This window comes from Schistocerca piceifrons, chromosome 2 (assembly GCF_021461385.2).
Source record: "Schistocerca piceifrons isolate TAMUIC-IGC-003096 chromosome 2, iqSchPice1.1, whole genome shotgun sequence".
Lineage (NCBI taxonomy): Eukaryota > Metazoa > Arthropoda > Insecta > Orthoptera > Acrididae > Schistocerca > Schistocerca piceifrons.
In genome coordinates this window covers 806,490,079-806,506,684 of record NC_060139.1, presented here as the reverse complement: position 1 = coordinate 806,506,684, position 16,606 = coordinate 806,490,079, and the positions used below count along the sequence as shown (strand labels likewise).

General features: G+C 40.2%; 1 protein-coding gene across 4 annotated transcripts in view; it reads left to right on the top strand.

Moving 5' to 3' along the window:
• The window catches only part of LOC124777478 (zinc finger protein 346-like), a 146,685-nt gene that overhangs the window by 125,336 nt on the left and 4,743 nt on the right, over positions 1 to 16,606 (top strand). For all 4 annotated transcript variants that reach the window (XM_047252913.1, XM_047252912.1, XM_047252911.1 and 1 more), the window contains one exon: positions 5,521 to 5,654. In XM_047252913.1, the coding sequence (XP_047108869.1) occupies positions 5,521 to 5,654 (134 nt within the window). The remainder of the gene's footprint in view (positions 1 to 5,520; positions 5,655 to 16,606) is intronic.

Genomic DNA, 16,606 nt, shown 5'->3' with positions numbered 1-16,606 from the left:
CTAGCTGCCAAGAGGAATGTTAATATCATTCTCGACAGACGTGACTATGAACAGAAGATGCTGCAATTACTAGACGATCCGGAATATCGGAAAATTAAAACAGATACGACTAATAAGATACAACAAAGCACCTCTGACTTGCTGAAAAGTGGCATGCTTCAAGGTGAGGACATCAAGAGACTTTGCCAACGCTCAGCGGTAGCACTGAGGATATACGGCCTTCCAAAGATGCACAAAGGCGGGGTGTGACTGTTACTTAGGAACACAGGGCCACCGACGTACCCCCCTGGCACAGCATCTGGCAGGTTTGCTTCTGGGCAAATCCAGAATATGACCAACTTCATTGGCTGTCTAAAGGAGCTGACTTTACAAGAATCCGACACCATGGTCAGCTTTGATGTCGCATAACTATTTACGAAAGTTCCCCTGGAAGATTCTATCAACTTAACCAGTGAGAAATTCAGGGCAGTACTGATACAACTTTTCAGGTATGTGCTAACATCGACCTACTTTGTCTTCAGTGGCGGAATGGCCATGGAGAGTGCTCTCTCTCTGGGGGTAGCCAAATCTATTCATGGAGAGTTTTGAAGAAGTAGCCCTGGAAACTGCCATACTGAAGCCTGTATGTTTCTTCCTATGTGTGGACGATGCATTTGTAATCTGGCCACATGGAAAGGATCAACTACAAATATTTCTACATCATCTAAGTTCCATCCATAATAACATACAGTTCACTAGGGAAACTGAGAAAGATATACAACTACCGTTTCTTGGTGTCCTCATGTAGTGCAGGTCAGATGACTCGCTAGGTCTCAGTGTGTATCTCAAGGCCACACACACTGGCCTGTATGTATGTTCTTCCAGCTGCCACCATCCAGCTCTGATTAACAGAGTGCTTAACACCTTGGTACACAGAGCACATACAATCTCGGAAAAACAGAACCTGTCGACAAAACTCAAACAACTGGAGATTGTGTTCCGCAAGAATGGATTTAGCAACCAGCAAATCCAAAGGGCCTTCCGGCAGCGGAAGCCAAGTAGGGACCAAGATGAAGACGCACGGAAGAAGAGAAAAAAAAAAACCGGACAGTGTGTAGCCCAAAATAGGGAGACTGTTGAGGCAACATAAGATCAACACAGTCTTGTGACCACCAGCTAAGACGCAAGCCTTACTAGGAATGGTGAAACATGATGTCGGCCTCAAGAAAGCGGGCATATACGATATTCCATGTGGCTGTGGTAAATCCTATATCGGTCAAACAGTTCATAGAGTGGAAGATCAATGCAAAGAACACCAATGATACACTGCCTTGGCCAACCAAGCCAATCTGCCATAGCAGAACATTGCATAAACATTGGACACATAGCGAATTATGATGATAAAAAAGTATTGGCCTCCACAAATAATTACTAGGACTGCATCTTCAAAGAGGCCATGGAAATCGTAACAGACAACCTCATCAACAGGGACACTGGTTACCAATTCAGTAAGGCCTGGATATCAGTACTAAGCTCTACCAATGAGCCACGGTGCAATCAGATACGAGATCTTTCTGCCATGTCCATCAAAGAGATACTGCAGCCCCCCACCACCACATACCGCAGCCTCCGCTTTCCCCACCACTCGATACACCGTGCGCAGCCGGTACACAGAATTGCACCTGATCCACGAGGGATAAATACTAACAGCAGAGAGTGGACAGACCATTGCATTAGCACCACCTGATGATGGCAGAACGGTTATTCACCGAACTATCATGGGCATCCGATGATCATATCCAGCTGGGCACCTGAGAGAACCCATCAACAGTTGAAAAATATTTCAGATTTTCAGTTAATGCACGCAGTTTTAGAGTTTAAATTTCTTTTCAAAAGCTTCCTGTTCGTTTATGAATTTTATATAGCAGCTTGGCTAAAGGAACTACTACTCCTATAAGCAATTTCCCCAGTGACCCCAGTTTTTTCCTGTCATTTATCAAAATTAAGTTAATTCAGATATTTATGAAATATTCCATCTGTTCTTGGAGGAACATAGACACATTAAAAATTTGAATACACAGTATTAATGTTCTACAATAATATTTATTTGAACCGGCTTTCAGCTTCTTAGGCCATCATCAGATAACTTAATTAAGTTATTCGATGATGACTTAATAGGTCGAAAGCTGGTTCAAATAAATATTATTGTAGAGCATTAATACTATGTATTGACTTTTTTAATAATTCAAATCTACTTGGTTTCTGTGATTTTTTGAAATTCATGTTGACAGCTGAACTGATAGTTACGATTACCATTCTGAACTGTACAAAAACTGGTGTAATCTACTGTTACAGAATTATTTTTTTGTGTCTTCCTTGAACAACATAATTTCCTCTGAGGAAATACTTAGATGACGTCTATGCCCTAGTGAACAGTGGCTAGCAGTGTGGTTGGGCACTTGCTACTGCCAAAATGCATAAAAGATGATAAATCAGAAAAGGCCAGCTGTCGCCACTCATTGGACATCCAGTTGCGATATTGGCATGAAAATTCCACACTTTGTTGCTGATGAACAACAGTCAGCATGGGTACTTAAACCAGGCATATGCTGGAGAGACATGTACACAGCAATATTTGCTGAATGGTCATTGAGGAGACACTGTTGGTAGCCCCTTGGTTCATCTAGGCAGTCAATTGATCAGCAGTTGCACATCTGTTCACCCATACACATCTGTGCAGCCATCGTTCACCCCTGTCATCTGTGGCCCATGGTGCACCACAGCTACCTCAGCACTGTTTTGGATAGTGCTATTTTGCTATGCACAGTATATGAGAGTGGTCCCATAAGTACCCGGCCTGACCGAGATATGGCAGTTGTTGTTGAAAAATATCTCTGGATTAGAAAGTATACAATCTATGAAGCATATGTTTCAAGTTTGAAGACACCACATTGTTTAGTATTTGTTTGGCAGCCATCAGCAGTGAACTTTATAATTGAACTTGTGAAAATGTAGAAAATTGATCATTGCTATGTGCTACAAATTTTTTGCTTTGGAGAGGCCTCAGCACAACCAATATTAAAGCTGAGCTCGATTCTACTTTGCGAGAGTCTGCTCCTTCGTTGACAACAGTGAAATATTGGGTAGTAGATTTTAAACGAGGCTATACGAGCTACCAAGATGAGCATCGCAGTGGTCGACCAAATGAGGTGACGACTCCAGAAATGGTGAAGAAAATCCACAAAGCGGTATTGGATGATCGTCGACTGAAAGTGCGCGAGGGATAGTAGGCATTTCAAAAAGTGCTGTACATTGCATATTATCTGAAAATTTGGACATTTGTAAACCCAAGACTCGTAACCAGTGATCAAGCATGTTCTATGTGATCTCTAAATGAAGTCGCTTCTGCTAAAATTTAGCAACTTTGGCACAAATTTTGCTGAGATCCTCCTGAACTCCAGGTATCCTATTAAAATGGAATAAATGGATCCAGTACTAATTTTAACCTTATTTGCAAGTTCTCTGATCATGATTTGTCTTCTTGCATCACCAGGGCCCTTACATGATCAATAATACCTGCATTTGCTAATGTTGAATGCCTTACCTAAACGTGCTTCAACTCTTCACTGATGAGTTTCCGTCTTTGAAGCAGTTGTACCACGTCTTTACCTGTGTGGTACCCATTGCTTCGTCCCCAAACACTTGTAGGAACTTGTTGATTTTTTTCAACTTGAGAATTGTTAACTTAAAACAAAATTGGAGGCAGTAATGTTATTCCAGTTTCTCTGTTATAGTACCCACAATGCAAAATCCAACAACTACCACTTACACGCATTCGCTTGCCAACGGTTAGACAGACTTGTTGCTTCCACAGTCATGAAAAAATAATCAGTCATGCACACTAAATATGCCTACAGACACAGAGAGAATGAATGCCCCAATACCATTGTTTGGTTCAACAATAAGAATTAAGGTTGGATACATTTTGAACAGGCCTAGTATTTGAACATCACATTTTTCAAAGGGTACACCCCCTCTTAACACTGATTGTAATCAGCAAAAGGTGAAATATGTTTGGGAGGGGGGATCAGTTTTGGATTCCTGGAAGGAAAGAGACAAGAGATGATATTCAGTGTTTGTGATAGGACAGATAAAGCTAGAAGTTTACTGGAATACGTATGTATGTTTTTTTGATTGGGAAGGTGTGTTTCACACAGTAGAATGGAGTGTCCTCGTGAAGACCTTGCAAGGTGTTTGTGTGGAGTGGAAGCACAGGAGACTGTTAAAGTAACTCAAGAGAAGACCAAAAGTGGTAGAAAGAACTGACGATGTCACTTTACTTGGTCACGTCCTCACAAATAGTGCTCTAAAAATTGGCCATCTTTTTCAGCTCTGTAATCCCGAGCGAAGGGTGGTTCAGAATGGACCATTTACTCTGATTAGTATATGTGTTCGAGTATTCAAAATATATATAATGTAGATCAGAATAAACTGAAATATATAAAAGAAGATAGTATACCATTTAACTAGATTGTGTGACCCAAATAATATGTATTTTTTAGAAGTTTTATTCAGGTACCATGTTAATGCTTGCAATCATTTATTTCACTTGTATTTTTTGTAATACATAAGCCCTGCTTTCTGTCTGCCTTGAAAAAAGGCAGGTTTTTAGGTTCTTCAACAATATCCCTCTTGGTAATCACAGCTATATAGTAAAATACAAAATGCCCACTAACTTTTCAAAAATATCAAAAAATTGCTTCTCCCTTATGCTTCTAAACAGTAAATGAAAAAATGTACTCTGTAAAGTCACAAAAGCTACACAGTGACAATGGTTCCAACATTTTATGAAATAAGTGATAGTTGTTTAGCTCCAGCAGCTTTTGACCTTTATAGATAATTTAAAAACCAGTGTGTATTTGACTTTCATGCGAAAGATGTTTGTAAGAGTTGTTGTAATTTTTCTTATATCCCCCATAAACTGGTGGCAGATTGGTGTCAGTTCACCTTTTATTCTGGAAGAAGAAGAATACCAGCAACCAGCCCATTTCAGCAGAGTTACTTGCAGCGGAATTTTCACTTTGCAGAGCATCATTTGCATATCGTCATATGCAAAAATAAATTTTTAGAGTAAACCAAATTCTTTCTCAATTAACTTTTTTGAGTATTTAATCACAACAGTTTTTTAGTTTCGAAGAAATAACATTTTTTATTCTTTTTGTTATGATTTGCTATTTAAAATCTGTGTCAATTTCATAACAGTAATTTACAGCTAGAAGCAACTAATAGTTGGGTAAATTTCTTGCAGATATTAGTCATGCCATGTTTATATGTTGTGTGTCTTTCTTGGAAAATGCTGTTCTGTCTGTAGTTTCAGTGTAAATGGTTTAAAAATTTAGCTTCGAATTTTTTTCTCTTTTTTTCTTTAACTCATTCAGTACCTATGCCTATCAATCTGATTTATTATCCCATCAGTGCTGTTCTATGCAGCCACCTCCTGATGTGATAGATAGATAGTATTGATATCATTGGTGCTGACAGGTGCAGTACGAAATGTGGAGTTCAAGATTCCTCCCGGCGTGCATAAACTTCCAGATGGAACACGGTCGAAGGTGAACAAATATTACTGTGATACTTGTAGTGTCTCCCTGAACTCCGAGATACAGCTGGAGCAGGTGTGTATCGTATTAGTAAGAAAAAAAAGGCGGGGGGGGGGGGGGGGGGGGGGTAGAATTCCAAACAGAAGTGAGAACTATAAAATTACAAGACATTACTAACCTTCAGGGAGCAAAATTACTGTACTGCTGATTGATATATGTGAAAGTACAAAAAAATTCTATCCTGCGATGAGGAAGGAACTAATAGTTCAAAAAGGTAGGACAATTTTTTGTGCTGTATGTGTGTCTGTTGTCAGTACTGGCTACCATTCTATCTCCTTGTAATTTTATAGTTTTTCTCAAGGGAATTTTCTTTTTTGTATAATTAACATATGTAAGACTAATTCAGTGGCATTTGTAACCTATAGAAATATGTTTCTCTTAAGATAACAGTTGCAGTTAAGGAGTGCTCTATAGCAGATCAGTGTCGAAGTACAGAAATATGCTTGTAACAGAAAACAACATTCGCATCAGCTTTTGAGCTCTAGCACTTTTTCTTGCTAAAATGCACACATTCACATACACAACCACCCATACACTCAAAAGTACACTCCCATGGCCACAGCAAGACTGGTTATTGATACTGTATTATTGAAAGCAGTTGCTGAGGTGTAGGGGTTCGAGAGGCGCAGAGAAAGAAGGTTAAAAGTGAGGTGAAGCAATGGGAACAGGTTAGCAGAGTTTTGCGTCGGGGTATTGTGAGCATGCAGTATATGTTGAATAGACAATTCTCATCTGCATAGTTCAGAGAGACATGGGCTTGAAGTGAGTAACTAAATGGCCCCCATAGTGAAGCAGTTATTGAAGACATTTTTTATATGGTGTGCAGCGTGCCTAGCAACTAGATGTCAAGTTTGCAGTTTGTGACAGTGTGGTGGGGGCCATTAATGTGAATATACAGTTGGTTACTTTGTCATGCCTACATAGAAAGCTGTACAGTAACTGAGCATGGCTACTTTCCCACATGACCCTGCCTTTTATTGGGTAGAAAATGCTTGTGACTGGACTGTTGTAGGAGGTGGTGGGTGAATGTATGTGTTGTGTATTGTAACTTGACTGACAGCAAGGGAATGACCCATGCGGTGTAGGATATTACGTAAGTTGGGAGAGTTACGGAATACTACTTTGCGGATTTGGGTAGGCTTTTGTGTAGAATGTCCCTCATCTCAGGGTACAACAAGAAGTGGTTGAAACACTGGTGGAGGATATGGTTTTTCAAGGTTTTTCAAGGCCAGAGTGATACCAAATGATCAGAGGAGTACTGTTTCAGTGGCTGGTTAACATGTTTACTAGTGTCAGAGGAGAAGATGACATGGGAGATTTGTTAGGGATGAGCTAGGTGGGATATTGTCTGTCAGTAAGGGCTCTGGTAACATTATCAGTATATTTTGACAGCTCTGCTTCCCACCATAGGTGCAGTGTCCACATATGGTGAGGCTGTAAGGAAGAGATGTGTTGACATGGAAAGGGTAACAGCTGTCAAAGTGTAGGTACTGTTGGTGGTTGATGCAGTTGACATGACAGATGTGCTTATGGAGACATCTACGAGTTGATGATCAACATCTAGGAAGGACCAGGTAAAGTAGATTTGGTGATAGGTATTAAGTTATGGAGGAAAGAGCAAAGGTTGCCCTTGCCATGAGTCCAGATCATGAAAGTGTCATCAGTGAGCTTGAACCAGGCAAGAGGTTTTAGATGTTGAATGGATTTCTCCAGATGGCCTGTAAATACACTCCTGGTAATTGAAATAAGAACACCGTGAATTCATTGTCCCAGGAAGGGGAAACTTTATTGACACATTCCTGGGGTCAGATACATCACATGATCACACTGACAGAACCACAGGCACATAGACACAGGCAACAGAGCATGCACAATGTCGGCACTAGTACAGTGTATATCCACCTTTCGCAGCAATGCAGGCTGCTATTCTCCCATGGAGACGATCGTAGAGATGCTGGATGTAGTCCTGTGGAACGGCTTGCCATGCCATTTCCACCTGGCGTCTCAGTTGGACCAGCGTTCGTGCTGGACGTGCAGACCGCGTGAGACGACGCTTCATCCAGTCCCAAACATGCTCAATGGGGGACAGATCCGGAGATCTTGCTGGCCAGGGTAGTTGACTTACACCTTCTAGAGCACGTTGGGTGGCACGGGATACATGCGGACGTGCATTGTCCTGTTGGAACAGCAAGTTCCCTTGCCGGTCTAGGAATGGTAGAACGATGGGTTCGGTGACGGTTTGGATGTACCGTGCACTATTCAGTGTCCCCTCGACGATCACCAGTGGTGTACGGCCAGTGTAGGAGATCGCTCCCCACACCATGATGCCGTGTGTTGGCCCTGTGTGCCTCGGTCGTATGCAGTCCTGATTGTGGCGCTCACCTGCACGGCGCCAAACACGCATACGACCATCATTGGCACCAAGGCAGAAGCGACTCTCATCGCTGAAGACGACACGTCTCCATTCGTCCCTCCATTCACGCCTGTCGCGACACCAGTGGAGGCGGGCTGAACGATGTTGGGGCGTGAGCGGAAGACGGCCTAATGGTGTGCGGGACCGTAGCCCAGCTTCATGGAGACGGTTGCGAATGGTCCTCGCCGATACCCCAGGAGCAACAGTGTCCCTAATTTGCTGGGAAGTGGCGGTGCGGTCCCTTACGGCACTGCGTAGGATCCTACGGTCTTGGCGTGCATCCGTGCGTTGCTGCGGTCCGGTCCCAGGTCGACGGGCACGTGCACCTTCCGCCGACCACTGGCGACAACATCGATGTACTGTGGAGACCTCATGCCCCACGTGTTGAGCAATTCGGCGGTACGTCCACCCGGCCTCCCGCATGCCCACTATACGCCCTCGCTCAAAGTCCGTCAACTGCACATACGGTTCACGTCCACGCTGTCGCGGCATGCTACCAGTGTTAAAGACTGCGATGGAGCTCCGTATGCCACGGCAAACTGGCTGACACTGACGGCGGCGGTGCACAAATGCTGCGCAGCTAGCGCCATTCGACGGCCAACACCTCGGTTCCTGGTGTGTCCGCTGTGCCGTGCGTGTGATCATTGCTTGTACAGCCCTCTCGCAGTGTCCGGAGCAAGTATGGTGGGTCTGACACACCGGTGTCAATGTGTTCTTTTTTCTATTTCCAGGAGTGTATGTTGGCACAGGATAATCCATCTGCTCCTACACACCTGCAACCCCCCCCCCCCCCCCCAATCCCCCACCTACCTTTTACCTGTTCCCCAAACTCCAGCAACCCAACCCCTCACACCTCCCTGCTGGTCATTCCATTGGTGCTGCATATAATGGTCCTTTGTTGAGCAACCCAAACTGTTGTCCATAACCTTCCATACTACATTCGAGACATTGGAATCTTTCGTCACCACCTCTCCACAGTTCCTGTCACGTTATCACCAGACACTTGTTGGTCACTGTGGATGCGACATCAGTGTACACCAACATCTCCCATACTACACCAACATCCCCCACATCTTGTGACCATGGGACACTACTTTCCCCACTGTCCGCCTCAAACTAAAGCCGCACCCTTTTTCCTGATCGTCCTAGCTAGCCACATTGTGAGACCCACATTTATTTCACTTTGCAATGCCAAATCTACAGACAAATATGTGGTACTGGCATGCATACTCGCATGGTACCATCCTATGCCAACTTATTTATGGGCCATCTGCAGGAATCCTTCCTATCCAGTCAACACCTAAAACCTCTCATCTAGTTCTGATACATTGACATTTTCATGGTTTAGACCCACAGCAGGGACAACCTTTGCTCTTTCCTCCATAACCTCAGCATGTATTCCCAAATCAGCTTCATTTGGTTCTTCTCAACTCATTGAACCACCTTCTAAATGTCAGTCTTCCTCTCTGATGGCTCCATAAATATGTCTTTCCATAACAAATGCACCAACCACCAACAGTACCTCCACTTTAACAGCTGTAACTCATTCCATGTCAAAAAGTCTCTTCTTTACAGCCTCACTATCTGTGGATGGTGCATCTAGTTGAAAGCAGAAGCTGTTTAAGTATACCAATAACCTTACCAGACCCTTTACTGACACACAATATCCTATCCATCCATAAATAAATCTCCCATGCCATCTTCTCTTCTGACACCTGTAAACCTGTTAACCACCTACTGACCAGCACTCCTCTGATCACTCATTATCATCCTGACCTAGAAAATCCCAACCATATTCTTCACCAGCAATAAACAAATATAAATTATTTAAACTCCTTCATTTCTAGTTAGCTCGTCGTCTGTGGTATCGCTATTTTAAATCATCATCGTCATCGTAACAGGACAGCTGTGAAACTTATTTCTTCATTGCCACTAATGTTTGGCTGTTTCTTCCGAATATGTTGTAATTTCTAAATTTGGGGTTATGATGGGACCTGAGAACACGGCCTCTTTCTTCCTTTTTTCGTAATAAACAGCAGATTTCGCTTCTGTACTGACGTGAGAATGCCACAATGTCTCTTGGTTCCAAATACATTGTCTCCCTGCTGCTCTCTTAATGGCTTTGTAGAACAAACAGCTGACACACACCTTATAGTTCCCATCATACCTCACAATGAGTGCCGATAACATTGCTGCATGAAACACTATCTACGCAGCTAGCTTCACTCTAGAGTTTACCATTTCCTGTAGAAATGTGTGATATTTTTGCGTATGTATCCAATTTTAATACCAGTTCAATTCTGAGTATGATTGAATTCAGGCAAACTGCAGTTTAAATGTGACAGATGTTCACAAAAAGCCAAAGTGTACAATGTAGATTCCCATGGTTGATAGCATGGAGAAATTTGCTGCCTGCACAACACCCTCCCTCCCTTCCTCCCCACACTTGTCGTAGTTCTCACTTCTCAGCCTAGTTGGTGCTAGTTTCCCCTGTAACTATTCCATAGCACCATGCTTGAGCAACAGTGAAACACGGATGGCAATATCTTCTAGTGTGTAGGTCATATGTAACAACAGCAACCAGTATGTAATGATAAGGTAGCAATCACAATTCAGTCCAATTCTCAAACGTTCGCTCATCTCATGATCTGGTGACATCTGTTGGTACTAACATCACAACGGGTCTTGATGCTGTAATTTATTCTCGTGACAGCAATTAGAGTCAGTTTAATATGATTTCTTTTGTTTGTTAAGACATTTCATTCTGTATTAATTTTCCCTCATGTTTCATCTGAATGTCACCATTATGTTCAAAAGCTGGTTAAAAGCTGGTATCATTTTCACCTTCTGTTCCAATACATGAACAGTGACCAAATTTCTCATTTGCAAACCACTTAGTAAATCATTACAGTCTCACATAATCAAGTAAAATGTTGATATGGGTTTGTAATCGAGTAATGTTTATTGAAGGACAACATTTCTGCTTTTGAATGTTATCTTTACTTAAAAAGCAGCATTAATGTTTGTACACAGTATCCATATATGTACGAGAACTTTTATTACAAAGTTGTTCACATACAACAAGAGTTTGTAAGATGATAGAATTTAGTGCTATTTCATCATGTGTTTCACGAAATTGTCAATTTTTAAGCAGATCATTGGCTTGTTTTAGTGTCTAGTTCACAGATTTGTGACTATCTCATGCATTAGCGCCACAAATCATAGGTCATGTGATTGTTCAAGGAAGATCAGTACTGTACTGAGCGCTTCAGTGTATTGGGAAATGTCAAGCCTATTCAAACACAAGTATTGTTTGCTAAGCTCTACCCTTCAGAATTCTTCAAAATAAACTTTGTACCAGACTTCAGTGGCCAAAGCTTCATCTGTAAATAATGTAAGAAGGCCACTATAATAATCCATTAAACAATGTAAAAATGTTGAACTCAAAGGAAATAGTTTAATCTGCGAATATAAAATGACCCTGTATTTTTCGAATCTCTCTCTCTTTTTTTTTTTTCCTGCTGACTCTTCCTCATATTCTTCCCTACTCCATCTCCACCTGCAAGAGCTTAGGTAACTGCTTTTAATAATCATTGTTGCAATGGCCATGGGAGTGAAAGTTCAGATGTCTGTGTAGTTATCTGTGTGAATGTGTGTTCTTTAACTAGAAAAAGAACTAGTGCTCAAAAGCTACTGTGAAGCTGTTTGGTTTGTGTGTTTCTGTACTCGGCTGATCCGCTATAGGTGAGTGATTTATTGTACATATTGTTCCAGCCAGGAATTTCCATTATGTTTAAACTTGCAGATAAATTTTTCATATTTATATTTAAGCAACTTTTCACTTGAATGTAGTGATAAGAAGTGAAACCAAAGAAAATAACATTAAAAATAATTTGAAATGTTGTCTACAAAAAATTTCCAGAGAAATAGTTAAATGAAAGTTGGGCAAGCCTGTGAAGAATACAAACACTTTGAGCAGGAGTGGAGTATGATAGGCCAAAGAGATTTGGAATAGAGCTAATAGAAAATAACACTGTAAACTTTACTTCTGTGGCTTTGATAACATTGTTTTGTCGATGATGAAACCAGAGATGGTGACTTGATTATCTCACACACTTTTTTATTAGACATTCTAACAGTTACAAGCAATATGTAGATCATCAGAATTTTGCTAAAGAATAACCACTAATCTTCTTCTTTTTGCCAGTAAGTAATGCAACACCTTCTCAGTTAAAAAATTGTGGAATTTGTTGTGGGACGTCATCAAATGTACTGCTTTAGCTTCTTTAGTTTCACAAAGCTCAAAGAGATGGCAGTGCTTGGTGTCTGCAGCAGAGGTGCTCTCTAAGCAGAGAGGTATCATTGAGTTTCTTTTGGCACAAAACCAGAGCATCACAGATACTCAAAGGCACTTGCAGAATGTCTGTGGAGTCCTGGCAGTGAACAACAGTGTGGTGAGTCGTTCATTGAGGTGTCTGTAATCATCTCAACAAGGTCACGCAAACCTAACCGAACTCCTGCGCGCTGGCCAGCCCCACTTATCTGTGACTCTTGCAATGTTGTAACATGCGAACACTCTCATTTGAGGTAATCGATGAATCACAATAAAATGAACTCCTCCTTCTCCATGACAATGCAAGGCCTATTAAAAGCCTGCGCACCCAAAAGAAGCTCACAGAACTTCAGTGGACTGCCCTTCCTCGTCTTCTGTACAGCCCAGATCTCACATCTTTAGGCCTCCATCTGTTTGGTCTGGTGAAGGCTGCATTCCACGGGAAACCATATGTGGATCGTCAGGAAGTTATTGATGCAGCAAGATGTTAGCTCCGATATCAACCAGTATAGTGGTATGATGCGGGGACGGGGATACAAGTCCATCCAATAAGGTGGCATAAGGCTGTCACAATGAACAGAGATTTTGTTGAAAAATAAGGTTGTTTAGCCAAAAGATTGGGGAATAATATGATTTATTGCAATACTGAATAAAACCAACCCCCTTTCAGAAAGAGAAAAAATATGTTGCTGTACTTATTGAATGTCCCTGTATTTATGGTACGTGAAGTTCAGAACTCAAATAGCAATTAGCCAAGTAATTTGATGCAACTCTCAAAAAGACTTGAGAAAATGAATTTTGAAGTTTTCTGAAAAATTTTAATTCACTAAATGTTTTATCCATGAGTCTCATGACTCATTTTGTAGCTTTAGAGAATGGTAATCAGGTAATTGACGGTTTACTGGTTTGAATCTCACTAGTTGTCATCCTTCTCCCTTTCAGTTCAAATATCTGCATAATTTAAATCATTAAAATATAAAATTTATCAAATATATGCCAATTAACACTTCTGTTCATAATTTTTTATGGAAAATGCACATCTTTTTGTTTCAAATTATTTATAGCTTGTAAAATTCCAATTTTTATTGTAAATACAAATTCTTAATTATTGAAATTTTACAAAACATTGTTAATAAAGATTTTTTAAAGTAAGGAAACATCACAAATTAAATTCTGAAATCAAAAATGAAAAATAAAATACTTGATATTTAGCTTTGCCTTTGTTTTATACCACAGATGTGGTCAAACATGTGCCAGAGTGATAAACATTGTGAAAACAATAGTTTTCATGGCATCGAGCACACCGTACAAATGTTGCATTTTTATGCTCACACTTAATGCTGCTGAAACCACACCCTCCTCCCCCCTCCAATGGCCCTCCAATCCATCAATTGAAAAGGAGACTTATTCATGTTCATGAAGATATCTCTTTCAGCAGCAAGTTTTGAAGCAAATCACACGTACCTGATCGTTTCACCGAAGCCTGGAGAGGACAGCAGGGGATGAGTAGTTAAATGGATTTTTATGAAGTCTTCTCTATCGTTGATTTCACATCCTTGTTCTATCAGATGCTTCAATCAGTTGTATAGATACTTAATGAAGTTTTTTACTTGAGGTAAAAATACATGTCACAAGACTGTACTAATTGGAGCACTTTTGTTTACAAGTATGTAGACACGCTGAACACACTGTTGTCTGCTAACTGTGATTGACTGTGCTGAAAAAGCTGTTAGCACCTGTCGAGATGATTTCACAAGATGCAGCTTCTAAATTGGTCAACGGTCTTTAACTCTTCATAAAGGCAATAAGCAAAGGCAACTGCCATCAACTAATAGTAAAATGTATTTAGTATGTAATGTTTTATAAAATATAGATAATTAAGAATAAAGAAGGAGACATGCAGATTTATAAAAACTATGATTAGATATACTACTTAATTGACAATAATTAGAAAATATTTGATAGATTTTACATTTACGTAGGCTTTCTGAACTGATTTGTAATAGTTCATTGTGTCACTGTGGTGCCACACGCTGCTCAAATTACTGCTGTAGATGCAGTATGATGTGCCAGAGCCATACGCTGAACACAAATGACCTTCCGTCTCAGTAGAGCCATGTAACTATCTGGAGCCCAGTCTTCTTGCGACTGTATATTCTCGTAACCATCGCTGCCAGCAATCATCTAAGTGGCTACATTCCTGCCAAGTCTTTCTCAAATATCACAGAGGGAATGTCCAGCTCATTGTAGCTGTATTACAAGATCCCATTCAAACAGTGAGGTGTTGATAATGGTGTCTGTGTCACCTGAAAGGCATTCTTGGCTAACATAACTCACCAGTCAAATCTCAAAAGTGACTTATGCTCAAGGCTGTTACAGCATGAATTTAAAGCAAACCTCATTGGCATATTGGCATGCTCATAATGGTGCTAGTAGCGTCACTCTTATGCAACTGGTGGAAAATTTGAATAGACATCATCTTTCAGATGTAGAAACACACCTACCAACTTTTAACACAACTCTTTCTTAGTGTTACGATTTTTTCCCATCAATTTATATGGCTGTATCTTTCAATTGCATTGACTTAGAAGCTTAAATGTTTTACACCACCAAGGGACCATAGACCTTAGTAATTGACATAAATTTCAACTTGCTACCTGCACCCTTCTCCGAGTAGAAGGGCTCTTACGAGATAGACAACAAAGTGTAAATTTATTTTGTGATTAATTAAAAATTAACAAGTTTCTCCTTTGCCTGTACTTTGAAACCTGGCTTCTTGCCAAATTTTATGATTCTAGTCAATGGTAGGTACCCCTCTAGGTTTCAATAAGTGAGTTTGCGAGTATAGAAGTATGTGACATAATAGCCATATCTTTTTGACTCAGGAGCTTAAATTTTTCACATCACCAGGGGCTGTATACCTTAGTGCACAACATCAATTTCAACTTAATAACTCCATCCATACCTGAGAAAAAGGGTTCTTAAAAGTCAGATGGACATATAAAAGACGGACAATAAAGTAATCCTGTAAGTTTTGTTATTTTACTGATATGGAACCTTAAAAATTACAAAAATCCAATTGCCGGATGGTCTCCTTTTAAGGTCTTGTATGAATAAATTAAATGCAAAAGATATCTTGTGCATAAATTGGCCACAATGTTATGTGAACTTAGTCATAGATTACAGTGTTTTCATTCTGCTTCTTAATGACATATTATGAGTTACTTCAAACAGTTGTATTTTTATATGTTGGAAAAATACGATCAAAGGAGTCAGTCACAAATCTTCGACTGAATGAAGAAGTGCAGTTGTTAAGACACTGGTCTTGGATTTGGGAAGAGCATGGTTCAGATCCAACCATACCATTGGGACTTACGTTTTCCTTAGTTTTCATTAAAAAAGTGCTTGCATAATCTAATTTTAAAGCTATTTTACTCCGTGTAAGAAGGGAATTAACCAAATTATACACCTCTACAGTGACATGATGTTTGAGATGTTAAATGCTTCTGAAAAAGTAGTAGTGCAGTACATTCAGATATCAAGGACTTTATTTTAAAAGGAAACCTCGTTATAGAACAGAATTAGTTGCCATTTGCTGTTTGTTTTTACTGAATTAAAGGAAAAAGATTTTTTTCATTTCACTCATTCATACAATGTGAGAACTGTGATATACATATTAAATAGCATGATTAGAGCTGTATTCCATCTTTTGGCCATGGTTTAAAGAAAATGCACAGTTGACATGAGTTCAGCAGATGTTTTATCAGTTATGACAATTATCAAGGATCTTTTTTAAGTAATGAAAGCCTATTCTTCATCCATTATATCAAGTTCTGTCTGCCAGGCAAAATTCACTTGTTGAGTTTTTATCTTTGTAATTAAGATTTTGGTGTGCACTGATTACTCAGTCTTATTTAATGGACATTTTGATACTTTCATTCCTATCATGTTCCCACAGGATATGCAAATTTTTCTGCCAGGGAGATTTGATTGGTTAAACATCTCAATAGTTTTCTCAGAGGGACTTGTGCAGTTATGTGATGAGATTACACGCAACAAAAAGGAGAAAGAAGAAGAGTCTACCATGTTTTAAATCAGTTTACCATGGAAGACCTGAATAAGACTATTAATGCTAGAATGGAAAGACAGTATGTGTAGATGATGAATGCATTGAACTACAGTGAAACCCCACTTTTACACTTTTCTAGGGACTTCAAAAAA